The sequence below is a fragment of the Durio zibethinus genome, chromosome 25 (assembly GCF_047325235.1).
Source record: "Durio zibethinus cultivar Kanyao isolate XHJ-2024 chromosome 25, ASM4732523v1, whole genome shotgun sequence".
NCBI lineage: Eukaryota > Viridiplantae > Streptophyta > Magnoliopsida > Malvales > Malvaceae > Durio > Durio zibethinus.
Genome location: NC_143186.1, coordinates 16,526,294 through 16,541,249, shown reverse-complemented (window position 1 = coordinate 16,541,249; position 14,956 = coordinate 16,526,294). Strand labels below are relative to the sequence as shown.

Below are 14,956 nucleotides of genomic sequence, written 5' to 3'. Positions count from 1 at the left end.
TAACCCAAAAAATTTTAAAAAATTCTCAAAAATTTTCAAATTGATCTTTTTTGTTTTTTAAACACTCTTTCAAGCCAAATTTTTTTAAAAAATTATTAAACCTCATAGATCAAGGATTTCATTCTCGATGGTTTTTTTTTAATTTTTTTTATTTGCTGCTGGTTCATCTGTTAAAGAGGAATGTGATTTATTTTTTGTTTTGACAATATTCCCTTTCCTTGTTTTTTCTCTCATTTTATTTTGCAAAGATTTACTTTATTTAGAAAGCTTATGGGATCAAATCCTAAATCTCATGGGATCTCTTTTGTGAAAAATTTTGTAAATCTGTCTGGTGACTTTTGGTCACTAGATTTCATCCTGTCAAGTTAGACAATATCAGGGAGAAAATATCACTTTGGCAGCTTGATTTTGACTGCCAGAGTTGAAACCAATAGATTTTTTTATTTTTTTAAATTAATTAATAATAATAATAATAATAATATTATTATTATTATTATTATAAACAAATTACATAAGTCAAAATTGGTGTCTACAGTATGGATTTCATATATATAGCTTGGAAAGCCTGGTGAGCTGATTATAGGAAGGGGGCATGATGTTTGGTCAATACATTAATAGAAAAAATTGTTGGTAAAATAGTCACTGATTGATCATTACAGCACCATTTTTTGCATCTATATATTAAATCTTACTTACTATTTTAAATTTTCTATTATTAGGCACAAAGGAACAATAAAAATTTTGCAAAAACATATGTCAACATAAGAAGATCTTGCACAATTTCAAAGAAAGATTGACCAAAAAGATTCTTTGCAACTAGATTTTTGACTTTTTAGGTTATAGATCTTACAGTTACAATATTTGAAGTGCAACAAAGGATTAACAAAATTTTTGTACCAGGTTTGATACTAATGTACTTGTTTGGTTTTATAATTATAGGTTTTATAATAGCAAACATGTTATCATTTTATGCAACCAGATTGATGACTTTTTTATTTACAGTTCCTATAGTTATTGATTGGGTTTTGAAAAAATATTTAGCAATTTTTGTACCAGGCTTGATACCAATGTATTTGTCTGGTTTTATAGTTACAAGTTTGAAGAAATGCAAGTACCAATGTGTTTGGTCATTTTTTGTTGTAAATACAACCAACAATGTCTTTTGGAAAACATTGTGGTTAATGATTTCAAAAGGAAATGAAAATATATAGCTTTATGGTTGTAATCATATTCTGTTTGGTGGTATCAATTGATCATAATTACTTTTGTGTTATTCATAGTAGATATTACATGAAAGAAATTAAAATGCAAGTAAGTGTACTATAATTAACCAAAACACAATTCTGCATTATATATACACTATAATAACAGGAAAAGTTTGCATATCATTAGACAATATATATCATTTATACATATATAATTACTTATGGCAAAGCCAACATATCATTTCTAACCTTATCATCCTTACCCACTCCAAATACAAAATATAACAACATTAACAAACTAAACATCAAACCCATTTTGTACAACCTCTTTGACTTTACTTCCATTTTTACATCTAACATAACATTATTCAATCTTGCCTGTAATTCATCATTCTCAGCTTTTAGTATAGCAATTTTGTCAAATAAATCATCACTGTTAAATATTGTTATTTTACATTCATAATCACTCTTCAACTCAACATTTATTCTTCCTAATGCTTTGTTTTCATTCTTCAAAATTGAATTTTCTCTTTTTAAACCTCTATTGGCATCCCATAAATCAATTAGCTTATCATGCCAAGCAAAAAATCAACACCAATTTCTTTACTAACATCATACAATTCAATTATAGATTCTATTATCATGCCAAGCATAATCTTATGGATAATCAAACTTCAAGACCACGCTTTAAACTCAATATCAATATTTGATATTCATGATTATTTCAGATAGACCTAATAGTTGCTGCAACCAAAGAAATGCTTTTTAAGATTATCATTACTTGTTGAAATGACTAGATGAGCCTTCAATTGGCAATAACAGAACACAAACTCACCTCCATAATCATAGATTACTAAAATAAATTTGAATCTGTTGTCAATTTAAAATTCGACCATTATATCAAAGTTATAAAAACAATTGTCAATTTAGGGGTTAACAGTTTTTAGTAAACAATAAACTCAATAATGTTAAATATACATTTAAACCAAAAAAGAAAGTTACCATTCTTGGATTTGTTGCAGTTTTTCATCGATTTCTCTATTTTTTTCTTCAGCTTCAAACAAGTTCAACCCAATCAAAATGCAAAAAAAACAGTCCAAGATGTTACAATAAGAAATCACTGCATCTAATAAGAAAATCATTGTATATAACCACAATCAATGTAACATTGTAAACCCAATATTTAAAAAACAATTCTAATAAAGAATATAAATCTATCAACCCAATCTTTTCAATGTAGCAACCAGGGCTTAGGATTTTTAAACAATTCTTTTTTTTAGTTTTGTAAAAATATCAACAAGAAAAAACTAAAAGATTGTAGTTAAAGCGCAACAAAGTTTTACTATAAACTAATGAGAAAAACGATTCATCACTCGCACTTGTTCTCATTTCCAATCCAAAGAAAAAAATTGAACATTTCTTAAGGTTTATTGATTCATCGAAATCGATCCCTCTTTTATTTCTAATCAATTCCTTCCAACTTTTTAATTCCAAAATTCTAATTTAAGTTTCACGATTTCTAAGAACAAATGAGAAACGAAGAATTTAAGAATCGAGGATGTTAGGTTTTTTTAGTTTTATGGTTTCAAAGTTTTATGTGTTTTTTTTTTTAGGAATTTTTAATGATATTGTGAATTGTTAATGTTAAGTAATATTTGGAATAATCTATTAATATTGATGTGAATTTTTGGTAATCCACATGACCGTTGTTATAAAACACATCAATAATAACAATATTAAGAACCAATGAAAATATCATGTTAGTAGCCGTATCAATCATTTTATGGATAAAATTTAATATTATTAATAATTAGATTAAAACTCTTAAAAATGTATAAGGATTAATTTTTTTAAAATAATATTAAAATGACTAAAGTTTTAAAAATCGACAAAGTACATGTCTTATATTAAATAATTTTAAATTATTCTTTAAAAAAAAAAAAAAAAACCTTTAAACCTCTTTATAACTCTGCTTTCTAAAGCACGAAACAATTGATCTGCTTCCTCCCACTTACACTCCACTCACCCCCATCACCACCATCACTACCAGAGCCGCAACAAAAATGTCATCAACAGAGTCCCTCATCCTCCAACTCCATGAAATCTCCGCCGTCAAATTCGGCAACTTCAAGCTAAAATCCGGCATCTACTCCCCTATCTACATAGACCTCCGCCTCATCGTCTCCTACCCTTCCCTCCTCCGTCAAATCTCCCACTCCCTCCTCTCCGCTCTCCCTCCCCACACACCCTTCAACCTCATCTGTGGCGTCCCTTACACTGCCCTCCCAATGGCCACCTCCATCTCTCTCGACACATCCATCCCCATGCTCATGCGCCGCAAAGAAGTGAAAGATTACGGCACAGCCAAGTCCATCGAAGGCGTTTACGAAAAGGGTCAAGTTTGTTTGGTGGTGGAAGACCTTGTAACATCAGGAGCATCGGTTCTTGAAACCGCAACGCCGCTTCGGGCTTTAGGAATCAACGTAACGGACGCTGTCGTGGTTATAGATAGAGAACAAGGCGGGAGGGAGACGTTGGAGGAGAATGGGATTAAGCTTCATGCTCTGTTTACTTTAACAGAGATGGTGAAGGTTTTGAGAGCCAAAGGGAAGTTAGAGGAAGACATGGAGAGTTTGGTCATGAGGTTTTTGGAGGAAAACAAGAAAGTGGCTGTGCCTAAGATTGAGAGAGTGAGAGTTAAGATTTTGGGATTTGAAGAAAGGGCTAAGTTAGCTAAGAATCCAACTGGGAAAAAGCTGTTTGAGGTTATGGTTGAGAAAAAGAGTAATCTCTGTTTGGCTGCTGATGTTGGGACGGCCGCTGAGTTGCTTGATATTGCTGAGAAGGTAAATTGGTTTTGGTTTGTCAGTAAAGGTGGGAAATTTTCTAGGGAAAATGATGGAAAATGGGTTTTCTGTTTTGGTTTGATTTGTTTTCTTGGTAAAGTTGGAATTTTCTAGGGAGAGTCGTGGGAACTGGGAAATCGGTTTTCTTTTTCATTTTGATGATTTTTTTCTAGGAAATTAGAATTTTTTTTTCTTGGGAAACTGATGGAAAATAAGTTTTCTTTTTTTTTTTTTTATTGGGTATAATATATGTTTAGTGTGATTTGCTTTGTGTTCTTTTACTATTTTCTTTTTTCCTGAAAAAGTAGTGGTTTGCCGATGTTTTTTCCTTTAAAATTTTTTGGCTGGGCGCGGCAGCCTGGCATGATACCTTTTTTAAGGAAAATCTATGGGAATTATATAATAGAGTATCAATTAGGACAAAACATGTAAAGTATAGGCCAGAGTTTAAAGCAGTTAAAAGTTAGGGGAATAAAGGCTGAGACAGGAGGAAGTTTGTTTCAGATAATTTCTTTTGAGTTTTACCGTCTTAGGATACTTTGATGTCATCAAGGATGAATGTTATTTATGCTTGGAAACTAAGGCATAGTTACAGCATTTGGGGATCATGCTTGTTCTCATCCTTACCAGACAAGACTTCATTAGGTTCGTCCGGCTCATATTTAGCCATGTCAAATTGTTCTTTGGGGTAGGCTGGGGCCTGTTTTGAAGCCAAATTTTTATTACCTGACCATGACTTCAGCTTCTTGCCTGGTGGCTTAAAAAGGCTTAGCTAGACAGTGAAAGTTCAAAACCAATCAATCAAATCGCCCATCCAATGGCTAAAAAAATTCTTTTCTGTTCATGTTATTGTCATACGACTTGAGTTGTGGTTAAGCTTAATATTGTGGGGCTGGAAACAAGGTTAAATTTTATGTTCAACTTTAAAGTCAGACCTGAATTTAAAAGGATGTGTGTTAAGAGGAAAGATTGTTTGGTCTTTTTTCTTTATTTAATGTTTGTAATATGATAAAATTGTTTGGTTGGTTTATTTTTGTTTCTCGTACTCAATGTTTGAATTTTTATGCAGGTTGGACCAGAAATCTGTCTATTGAAGACCCATGTTGACATATTGCCTGATTTTACTCCTGATTTTGGTTCTAAACTTCGTGCGGTATATCCAAATGCTTATGCTAAATGCCTTTTGCCTACATGTCACAAGCTATGCCCATATCTTATAGTTAATAGAGAAGTTATTTCTAAGTTGAACTAACAATGCCTTATTCAACATTTCAACTGAAGATCGCAGACAGACATAACTTTTTGATCTTTGAAGACCGTAAATTTGCAGACATTGGTAACACAGTGACAATGCAGTATGAAGGGTAATATTCAGTTTCTGCATCCCAAGTGTTCCTTTTTGTTGGGTGCCTTTACTGTTACCTAAGTGCTTCTGGCATGTTCTTTGCAGAGGTATCTTCCATATATTGGATTGGGCTGATATTGTTAATGCACACATAATCTCTGGTCCTGGAATTGTGGATGGACTGAAATTGAAGGTTTGTTATAATTACCTGATATAACTTTTAGCTAGATTTAAGATAAGGAGTTAAAACTAATTTTTCTCATAACTTTATATTTTGGGGAATTGTTTTAGGGTTTGCCTCGTGGTAGGGGCCTGTTGCTACTTGCTGAAATGAGCTCTGCTGGTAACCTTGCCAAGGGAGATTACACAGCTGCTGCAGTTAAAATTGCTGAAGAACATTCTGATTTTGTCATTGGTTTCATCTCAGTCAATCCAGCATCATGGCCTGGGGCACCAGTAAATCCAGCGTTCATTCAGGCAACCCCTGGAGTTCAAATGGTAAAGGGTGGTGATGCCCTTGGCCAGCAGTATAACACTCCATATTCTGTAAGTATTTCATGCCATCATCACTAGTTCTACAATTTGGCTCTTCTACCGTAAAGCTGTCACGTGAATAAGAACTTTCCAGGAAAATGCATTTGACTGTCTGTATAGAAAACAACTAAGTTGAATGAAAACAACTCTGTCAGCTCATTGCGCACCAAACATGAATATTTCCCCTTAAAATGCATTATATACAGCCAACTATCAGTGTCAAAATCATTAATCAAATCAGTTGTATGATGTGGATAAGGCATGCAAGAGATGTTTCTTTTCCAGTGGCATTTTACCAACTTATTTCTGCTTTAATAACTTAGATCAATGATGCTTCAGGTAATATTTGATAGGGGTAGCGACATAATAATTGTGGGTCGTGGAATCATTAAGGCAGTAAACCCTGCCGCGGCAGCTGGTGAATACCGCCTTCAAGGATGGGAGGCATACATGGCTAAATGCTCTTGAGAGGATCGTTCATACTTGCTTAAGCGCCTTTATGTAATACAATTCCCTAATAAATACGAGCCAAATTTTGCTAAATCTATGATTTTGCATGTTTGGGCTCGGAACACTCTTTGTAAGCTGAGGCTATGCCTTTTCATTTTGTTTGCCCACTGCAATTGTCCTCTTGCGTTCATCATCAATTACAAACTTCCCTTGATTTCATATTGTGCTTTATTACTTGCATCTTTTTTCAGATTTATTCTCTTCATTGACATCTGTTTCTCATATTCTCGTGTCATTAGCATTTCCCGTTAATCACGCATGGATAAAAGGTGGACCATGTTTCTTGATCGACTTTGATTCTCATGAGCAACGACTTTGACTTCTTTTGGTTCACTGGAGTCCCGTAAACAACGGAATCAACAAAGCATCTTGATTGAAAACAAAGAAGAAAAAAACTCGTTAAGTTTTTGGAATCTTATCGCATATATTAGCTATGAAAAATTTCACCGTCAGAATATAAAAGATGAACTGTCTATAGAACTCTCCATTATGTAGGTTTTGTTGATTTTGAGTTTTGGGACCAAATTGTTGTAAAGATGAAGACAATTAGCAGCCAGCCACATGAGCTATTGCTTGATGTACAGGATATTTTACAGGTTACATATTTCAAGGAATGTTCTTTTCCCTTTAGACTTTATGTGTTGTTTCTCTTTGTTCTTGCTGCTTTATTGACCAACACAAAATTTTTGCTCAAAAACAAATGGACCAAGACAATTGATGTTCTTGTGCTTTATAGACCAAGACATTTTTTTACTCAAAAACAAGTTGACCAAGACGATTGAAGTTCCATGGCATCTTTGATCATGGTAATGACAATCATGGGATGTGGAATTATGACCTCTAGAACTCCAACAGAGGGAGGGGAGCTCGTGAAAATGATAGCTACGGTGACGGTGATGGGATGATTTATAGACTTCAGACTTTCTGGTTCCCACTTCCCACTGCTTTCTTATTCAAGCTTATAATATACAGTTCTCTGCTCAGCATTTCAGTCAAGCTCTTGTGAAAACTATTAAAGCCATAGCAAGGCCATTCCTTTGCTTGTGAAAGTTGGTTTTAGCATCCATGATTACTGCAATCCATTTTTAAAAGATTGAAGCTGAAAGAGCACGCTCCTAACTCTCAAAGAAGATACAACTATATTGCTCGAGCTATTTAATGATGGCATATTATTTTTATGGAGTATAGCTTTCTAATGGATTATATTTTCAGTTGATGTTTCCAAGAAATTTGATTAAGGCCATTGGGATTTGAGGCATTAGAGATTATTACCCGTATTTGCTACCTTGAAAAAGATGATTGTGGCATCCATCGATTGGAAGTAAATGATCATTAGTTCCTCTTCTAGCAAATGAGGTCTTGTTCTTCTAAAGTACCTTTCCATCCCTGAGAACATGCCCTATGTTTTCAGGCATTGGTTTTATAGCTGCTCTATATTTTGCCAATGGATGCCAGAGTTTTTCTTGGCGCATGAGGTTAGAAGCATTGTTGTTCAATGGACAATGGGCATTATAGAGTCCAATCCAAATGGTAAATGTATTAAATTATAGAAAATAATTTAAATCAATTGAATTATATAATTACCATTGACATTCTTTTAAAGATTAAATTTTAACATTTTGTAACTTTTTTCTTATTTGAGCTTTAAAAAAAATTTGTTTTGTTTAAACTTCATTAAGTTTTTACCTTTGTTTTTAATTTATACCAACACAATTTACTTATTTAACCAATTTCAATCGAGTTTAAATTTTAGATTTGATTTGGTTGCTAAGATTCTGGCCATTAAACCAGCTTAAACAATTTTCCAAACCTGATATTCAATTTGACTAGAACTTAAAGTCCAAATATTTGTTTAAACTTAGGCCTTTGATTTAGTTTTCAAAAAGGCGTTAGTGTTTCTCGCTCTAATGGGCCAAGTTTCTAGTACTCCCCAAGAATTGAAAATTTAAAACCCTAATAACCTGAGGATATAAATACTTCATAAACTATTTTAGGCTGCCATTTCAAGACAAGAATCTAGGCCCCCTTTATCAAGAACCTTACCTTTCATTTCAATTTTCCACCCAAACCTATAGGCTCTAGCAACGCAACCAACATCCTCAAGTCACAACAACGAAGTAATCCATAAGAACAGGGCAGGAAGCAGGGTTTGTACCGGTTTAGTAGGACTAGACCCTCTACGTAATTAACAACTAGTAAAAGCAAGCTTTTTGCATATTCGTTTGCTTATGAAAGCAAATTAACATGGTTTACTTCAAAGTGTTGTAAAATGTGGAGTCTTGTCTTACTTGACAAGGAAAACCATGAAGTAATGAAGAACACTTTTTTTATTAATTATTATTTCAGTTAAAATCTTGCTTTTTGGAACTGCATTTTTTCCTTTAGTACTACCTATATTTTGGGAGCTGATTGCAGAATGGACCTGAGCGTAAGTTATTTAGACATTTATTTTACCTACCGGCATAGGGCAACATAATTTCCATCATACCAATAAAAGCATATCATGGGGCAATGGGCACTTGGACAGATTTAAAACCCTGCACTTGAACAGATATAGCAAGAACAGATTCAAAACCCATCACCAGGGTTTTAAGCCATTTTCTTCTTCTCAGTTAGGGTTTAGATTAACATTCTTCTCTATTTCTCCCTAAAGTTTCTATTTGCAATTAAATCAAAACAAAGAAACAAAAATGTCAGATCATTTGCCATCAGAAATTATCCAGGAGATCTTGTACAAGCTACCCATCAAAACTCTGGTAAAATGCACATCAGTTTGCAAAACCTGGAATGCCATTATTAAAACGCATACCTTCATTTCGACTCACGTAGCAAAAACAATCTCTTCCAACAACACCAATCTCCTTCTTTTCAGGATATGTTCAGGGGCAGCACCAGACTCCCTGAAACCCCGCGAAGAGCCCTATTCTTTCCGTTTCGACAATGAAGAAGTAGATGGGTACAAGCGGCTAGACTTTCCTTTCAACAACAAATGCCGCAACCCATGTTTCCGTCTCGTTGGTTCTTGTAATGGGTTGGTTTGTTTAGCTGATGATTTGTGGTCTTATCTTTATACTTTATGTGAAAAAATTAACAAATAAAATTGTGTAAAAAATAAAAAGTAAAACTGAATGTATGTTAAAAAATTATTCATTAGGAATTATACAAAAATTTTATGTTTATATACAACCAAATAAGGGTTAAATTAGAAAATTAAATTTTCTTAAAAATTGATCCTAGAGATTATCTATCTTAATTTTTGTCCTTAATTTTAAGGATATAAACACTTAATTCTAAATATACAAACATAAATACATAGATTACAAGATTACAACTAGGTGTAAATAAATATCTTTTCATACTCCCCCTCAAGCTGGTGAATATGTATTTTTTATTCTCAGCTTAAAAATAATTTCTTGAAATATTACACTGCTGAGATATTTAGTTAACACATCTGTAAGTTAACCCTTAATTAATACATAAAGTGTACAAATCAACCCATTATCTAATTTTTTTAGAGAGAGAGGGGAAAGAAGAAAATAAGAAAAAAAAATGATTTTGGCCTATTTGTAAGCATTCCAAAATGACGCCGTTTTAGGCATCCAACCCGTGCTCGACCCGCGCAAGATCCGCATGTCATTTTTTTAGAGAGAGAGGGGAAAGAAGAAAATAAGCAAAAAAAATGATTTTGGCCTATTTGTAAGCATTCCAAATGACGCCGTTTTGGGCATCCAACCCGTGCTCGACCTGCGCAAGATCCGCATGTCAACCTGCACCCTGACCAACCCATTTTGTAGGTTTTTTTTTTTTTTTGTTTTGATTTTTGATTTTATTTATTTTATGTTAATTTTTATGTTTATCTTTTTATATTGATTTTTTATGATGTTATTGTTAGTATTATTATTGTTGTTTTATATTATTACTAGTAATAATTTTTTAGAAATAAATAAACAAAATAAAATAAAGACTTAAAAAATATAATATGCAAAAAAAAAAAAAATAATAATAACTATTTAAGGGAAATAAATTTTATTACAAACAAAAATGTTATTTAAATTTCATCAAAGTATTGGGATAATTTAAAAAATAATTTTTGCTAAATAAATAATAAAAAAATAAAAATAATAAATAAAAAAATAAATTGTTTAAATAAATATTTTAAATGTAATTTTTAGGAAAAGCTGAAAGAGTTAAGTTTTTTTTAATTGTTGCAAGTAAAAATAATTTTTCAGATTTCACTATAGAGTGAAGATAATACAAAATTATTTTTACTAAAACAAAGATTGATTTAGACAATGTAAAACAATAATAAAAATTAAAAATTAAAAATAATAATAATTGATATTTTGAATATTTAAAAAATAAAAAATTGAAAGACTTTGATTTTCTTTAATACTATCAAAATATTAATATTTAATTTTACTAGTGAGTCGAGATAATCTAAATTTTTTTTATAATAAAAAAATAATTAAAGAATAAATAACAAAAATTTTAAAAATAATAATAGTAAAGATTAATTAATTAATTATTTCTTTTAACTAAAAAAAAATGGTTTTTTATTTAAGATCTTATCAAAAGTTGAGATAATCTTAAAACCTATTTAAAATTTTTAAGATTTTACCAAAGAGTCGAGTTAATTTTAAAATTTGTTTAAGAAATTTTAGGAACTCATCAAAAAGTCGGGATGTTCTTAAAATTCTTTTTATAACAAATAAATAAAATATCTTATGATGATATTTCGAGAATGTTATGAATAGTTAATTTTCTCGAAATATTTTTTAAATAATGATTTTCTATAAATTTTGACAAAGTATTAGAGAATTTACAGAATACAAGATAATAATAATAATAATAATAATAATAATGATTTCACAAAAAAATATTTTAAATAAATTTTAGGAAATTATTTAAATAAAAAAGGATCACATTATCAAAATTATAGGATTACACTTGTTTGATTGATACTATTCTTCGAACGGGTGAAGTGAGAGTGTTAATACCTTCCTTACTCATAACCATACTCCTGAACCTAACCTTGGTTTCGCAGATCTAAACTTCTTTTAGTAAATCTTAATTAATTTTAAGATTTTTATTAAAAGATGATTTTTTGGGTGGCCAATCACATCATCCAAAAAGATTAGTGGCGACTCTGAAAATATTCACCAAGTCTAGCGATCGAGTCCTCTGGATAAAAAATTGTTATGAAAATTCTCATTTGAAAACTCCAAGATTACTCATTTGAGAACTCAAAAATTCAAAGGTTTTCATTTAAGGATTCACAATCTTGTCTCAAAAGACTTCATCAAAATATTCAAAATTCTTTTCAAATGACTTTCAAACTTTTATCAAAATCAAAATTTTTTATATAATGAATGTCATGATCAATGATGCAAATACCTTTTTAATGATGCAAATGCAACAATCTAGCTCTTCACAATACTACAAATATCATATTTTCAACCATGAGTCAAACGTTTACTGCATAATGCAAGTGCATGGCCAAACTAAAATTTGAAATATTCCCTAAACAACAATGCAAATGCAATGTATGTAATGCATATGTCAATGTCATGAAATTCTAATTAAATGTGATAACATGGATCTCGAGACTCTACCATTTTGAGCTTTTTAGCACTAGCCATTTCAAAACGAATTATGTCCTCTATCACTTGGTCATTATTCATAGGCTTCTCAGTATTAGCCATTTCAAAACAAATTTTGTCCCCCATCACTTGGTCACCAATCATAGGTTTCTCAGTACTAACCATTTTAGAATAAATTTATCCTCCATCACTTGGTTATCAATCATAGGTTTCTCAGCATTAACCATTTTAAAACAAATTTTATCCTCCATTACTTGGTTACTAATCATAGTTTTCTCAGTATTAACCATTTCAAAACAAATTTTGCCCATTGATCCATATTATTTTTATCATTCGATCATAACTCACAAGTTATGTTGATCAATTCATCCCTATATTCATCACTTGGTCATATCATATTTTCAAATTTTTCCCTTTCTTCATTTTGTTAGCCAATCCATTACCATATTCATCATTTGGTCACACCATGTGTCTTTTCAAATCATCTTTTTAGGTTTATACATTTTCTTAATTTTTTCCCTTATCATATTAGATTTCTTTTCAAAGGAATGCAGGACTCTTTTATGCGCATTGTCATTCATTCATTATCATTTCAAATCATGATAAATGTAATGCAACCAAACATTTTTTCGATTTATTCTTAGAATGTAAAAATCAAAGAGCACAAGGTGAATTAAGAGAAAGGTAATCAATGAGAAGTAATTCTGGTACAAAAACAAATGGGCAAAGGAATAAATTCAAACCATGTCCTTAAAAATGGTATTGAACAAATGGAGTAACAATATCCAAACAACGAATATTCAAACAATTCTAAACATTAATTTAGCATTTTTTTTTCAAAAACTCATTCCATTAACTTTCGAATTCATTTTGAGCTTACTGAACTTTGCCCCAGTTTTAAGAGATCTTCGGATGTCTTTGCCCTTCCTTCATGTGAACTATTTATCTAACTCTCAACTCAGAGATTTTTTTACCTAAATCGTTATTTCGGGTTTTCAATTTAAGTCTTCTTTTTCTTTTTTCTTTTGTTCTCTCTTTCTTTCTTTTTTTCTTTTTTTTTTCCATCCATTAACAATATTAATTTCTAGAACAACGTAGCATAATTTCATTATTTTATACAAGCATGCCTTAACCCAACATATGATCATTCAATTTAAGCATTCATGCTTGATCCAAATAAACTTTTAAAGGTTGTAATGTAAGCCATGGTGAGGGGTCATGAAAAAAATGGATAAAATAGGCTCAAAATATGTGTTTAAAAGGTTTAAAACTAAAGGATCATTTCTTATCATTTGATACAACTTGGCATTTTGCCCTATTTCACTTCATTTCATTTCTCACAAAAAAATTCTCATTACTTTGCCCGAAAATCATGTATGGCATTCATTTTTTTTTTCTCTTTTTCCTTTGTTTTGCTTTTCTTTTTTTTTTTTTTTCTATTTGAGCCCTTTATGATCTTTTACCTCTTTTATTTTTTAATAATTATCCTCTAGTGTGAAGGGTGATCCTTGATCAGGGTTCTTTAGAAAAAAAAGTCATAATAAGCTCAAAGAGATAATAATGAATGATTTTTCAAATGGTAAAAGAAATATAGCCATTTTTCATTTCAAAGATGAATGCTTTCTTTAAAGATCATCTATTGAACAAAAATAAGCTCATGGATCTTTATAAAAGATTGGATATTTTTAAGACATATTTATTCTACATCTATTAGTAGTTGGCTTTTTTTGCTCAAATAGTCTTTTCAGATCAATACGAATGAGTTCTCAAAATTAAATCTCAAAATTATTGTTATCATTGTCTAAATATTCATCATTTAAGAATGTGAATAAAAAGTTATGAAAGGTAATAAAGCATGGAATAATGGTTGAATGAAAGAGAAAATATAATGAAATGTATTATCCTTGCCTTTTATTAAAATGATAAAAAATGAAATCCTATTGCATAAAAGAAATCTTAATATTACTCTAAAAGAAATCCTAAAATAATAAACAACTTCCAATCAGCCTTAACATTCTTCTCCAAAATTATACCTCTTTGCAATCAGGTGAATGATCTTTATTGACATATTACCCTCCTGATTTGTCAAAATTGACCAAACCTTTTCAAGTCACACTCGTTCTTGATCTTCATTTGAAGTATTGACATTATGATTGGACAATGAATTGCCACTAACATTAGGTGTTGTTGCCCCTCTTTGATCAAAGTTTATCATTCTATCCTTGATCAATCATTGCACCTTATGTTTTACGACAGTGTAATTCTCTGTGGAATGATTGATAATTTCATAATGATAGTCACAGTAGGTTGTAAGATCATACCACTTGGGATAGGGTGGCTTGAGTGGTTATAGACTACTAGAGGCAATTAAGTGGTTGTTATAAAACTCTTAGTATAATTTCGTATAAGTCATATGGATTGGGTCAAATACAAGTTTTTCTCGGGTAATTCATAACTTTTGTGAACCACTTATTGGGTTAACAAGATGAATTTGAGGTCTTGTAAACGGTTGAATGTTAAGGCTGTATATGAGAGCTTGGAGGCTGAAAACGGGTTGGTATGTTGGTGATTAAGATGGCAATGAGATCGGCTAGTATGGATAAGATGAGGTATTATTCATAGTAGGATAATATGGAGAATAACTTTATGGTGGATAGGGTTGATATCCATTAAACTGTTTATCAAAGCTCACAACTTGAGTTTTAACCTCTTTTTTCTCTGGCGTCTTTTTGGTTTCCCCTTCCAACTTGCCATTTTTAATGGCATTCTTAATGATTTTGCCTGAGATCACCATGTTGGTGAAATTTTTTATCACATTCTCTATCATCTTTTCATAATAAGAAAATTTTAAAGTGCTGACAAATAACACTATGATCTCTTTCTCAATTAGAAAGGGTTGCACTTAATAAGCAATTT

At 31.2% G+C, this 14,956-nt stretch overlaps 1 protein-coding gene across 1 annotated transcript; it reads left to right on the top strand.

Moving 5' to 3' along the window:
- The first annotated feature begins 3,192 nt into the window (after positions 1-3,192).
- LOC111276502 (uridine 5'-monophosphate synthase-like) lies at positions 3,193-6,599 on the top strand. Its single transcript, XM_022862245.2, has 6 exons — positions 3,193-4,051; positions 5,121-5,204; positions 5,333-5,415; positions 5,502-5,589; positions 5,688-5,942; positions 6,270-6,599. Exons 1-6 carry the CDS (start codon positions 3,269-3,271, stop codon positions 6,396-6,398), a joined length of 1,422 nt encoding a protein of 473 aa, XP_022717980.1. The 5' UTR covers positions 3,193-3,268; the 3' UTR covers positions 6,399-6,599.
- The last annotated feature ends 8,357 nt before the right edge of the window (positions 6,600-14,956 follow it).

Coding starts and splice junctions, on each gene's coding strand:
- LOC111276502 (XM_022862245.2), top strand. CDS start 3,269: ATGTCATCAACAGAGTCCCTCATCCTCCAACTCCATGAAATCTCCGCC. Junction 5,590..5,687: donor TGGATGGACTGAAATTGAAG/GTTTGTTATAAT, acceptor GAATTGTTTTAG/GGTTTGCCTCGTGGTAGGGG. Junction 5,943..6,269: donor AGTATAACACTCCATATTCT/GTAAGTATTTCA, acceptor ATGATGCTTCAG/GTAATATTTGATAGGGGTAG.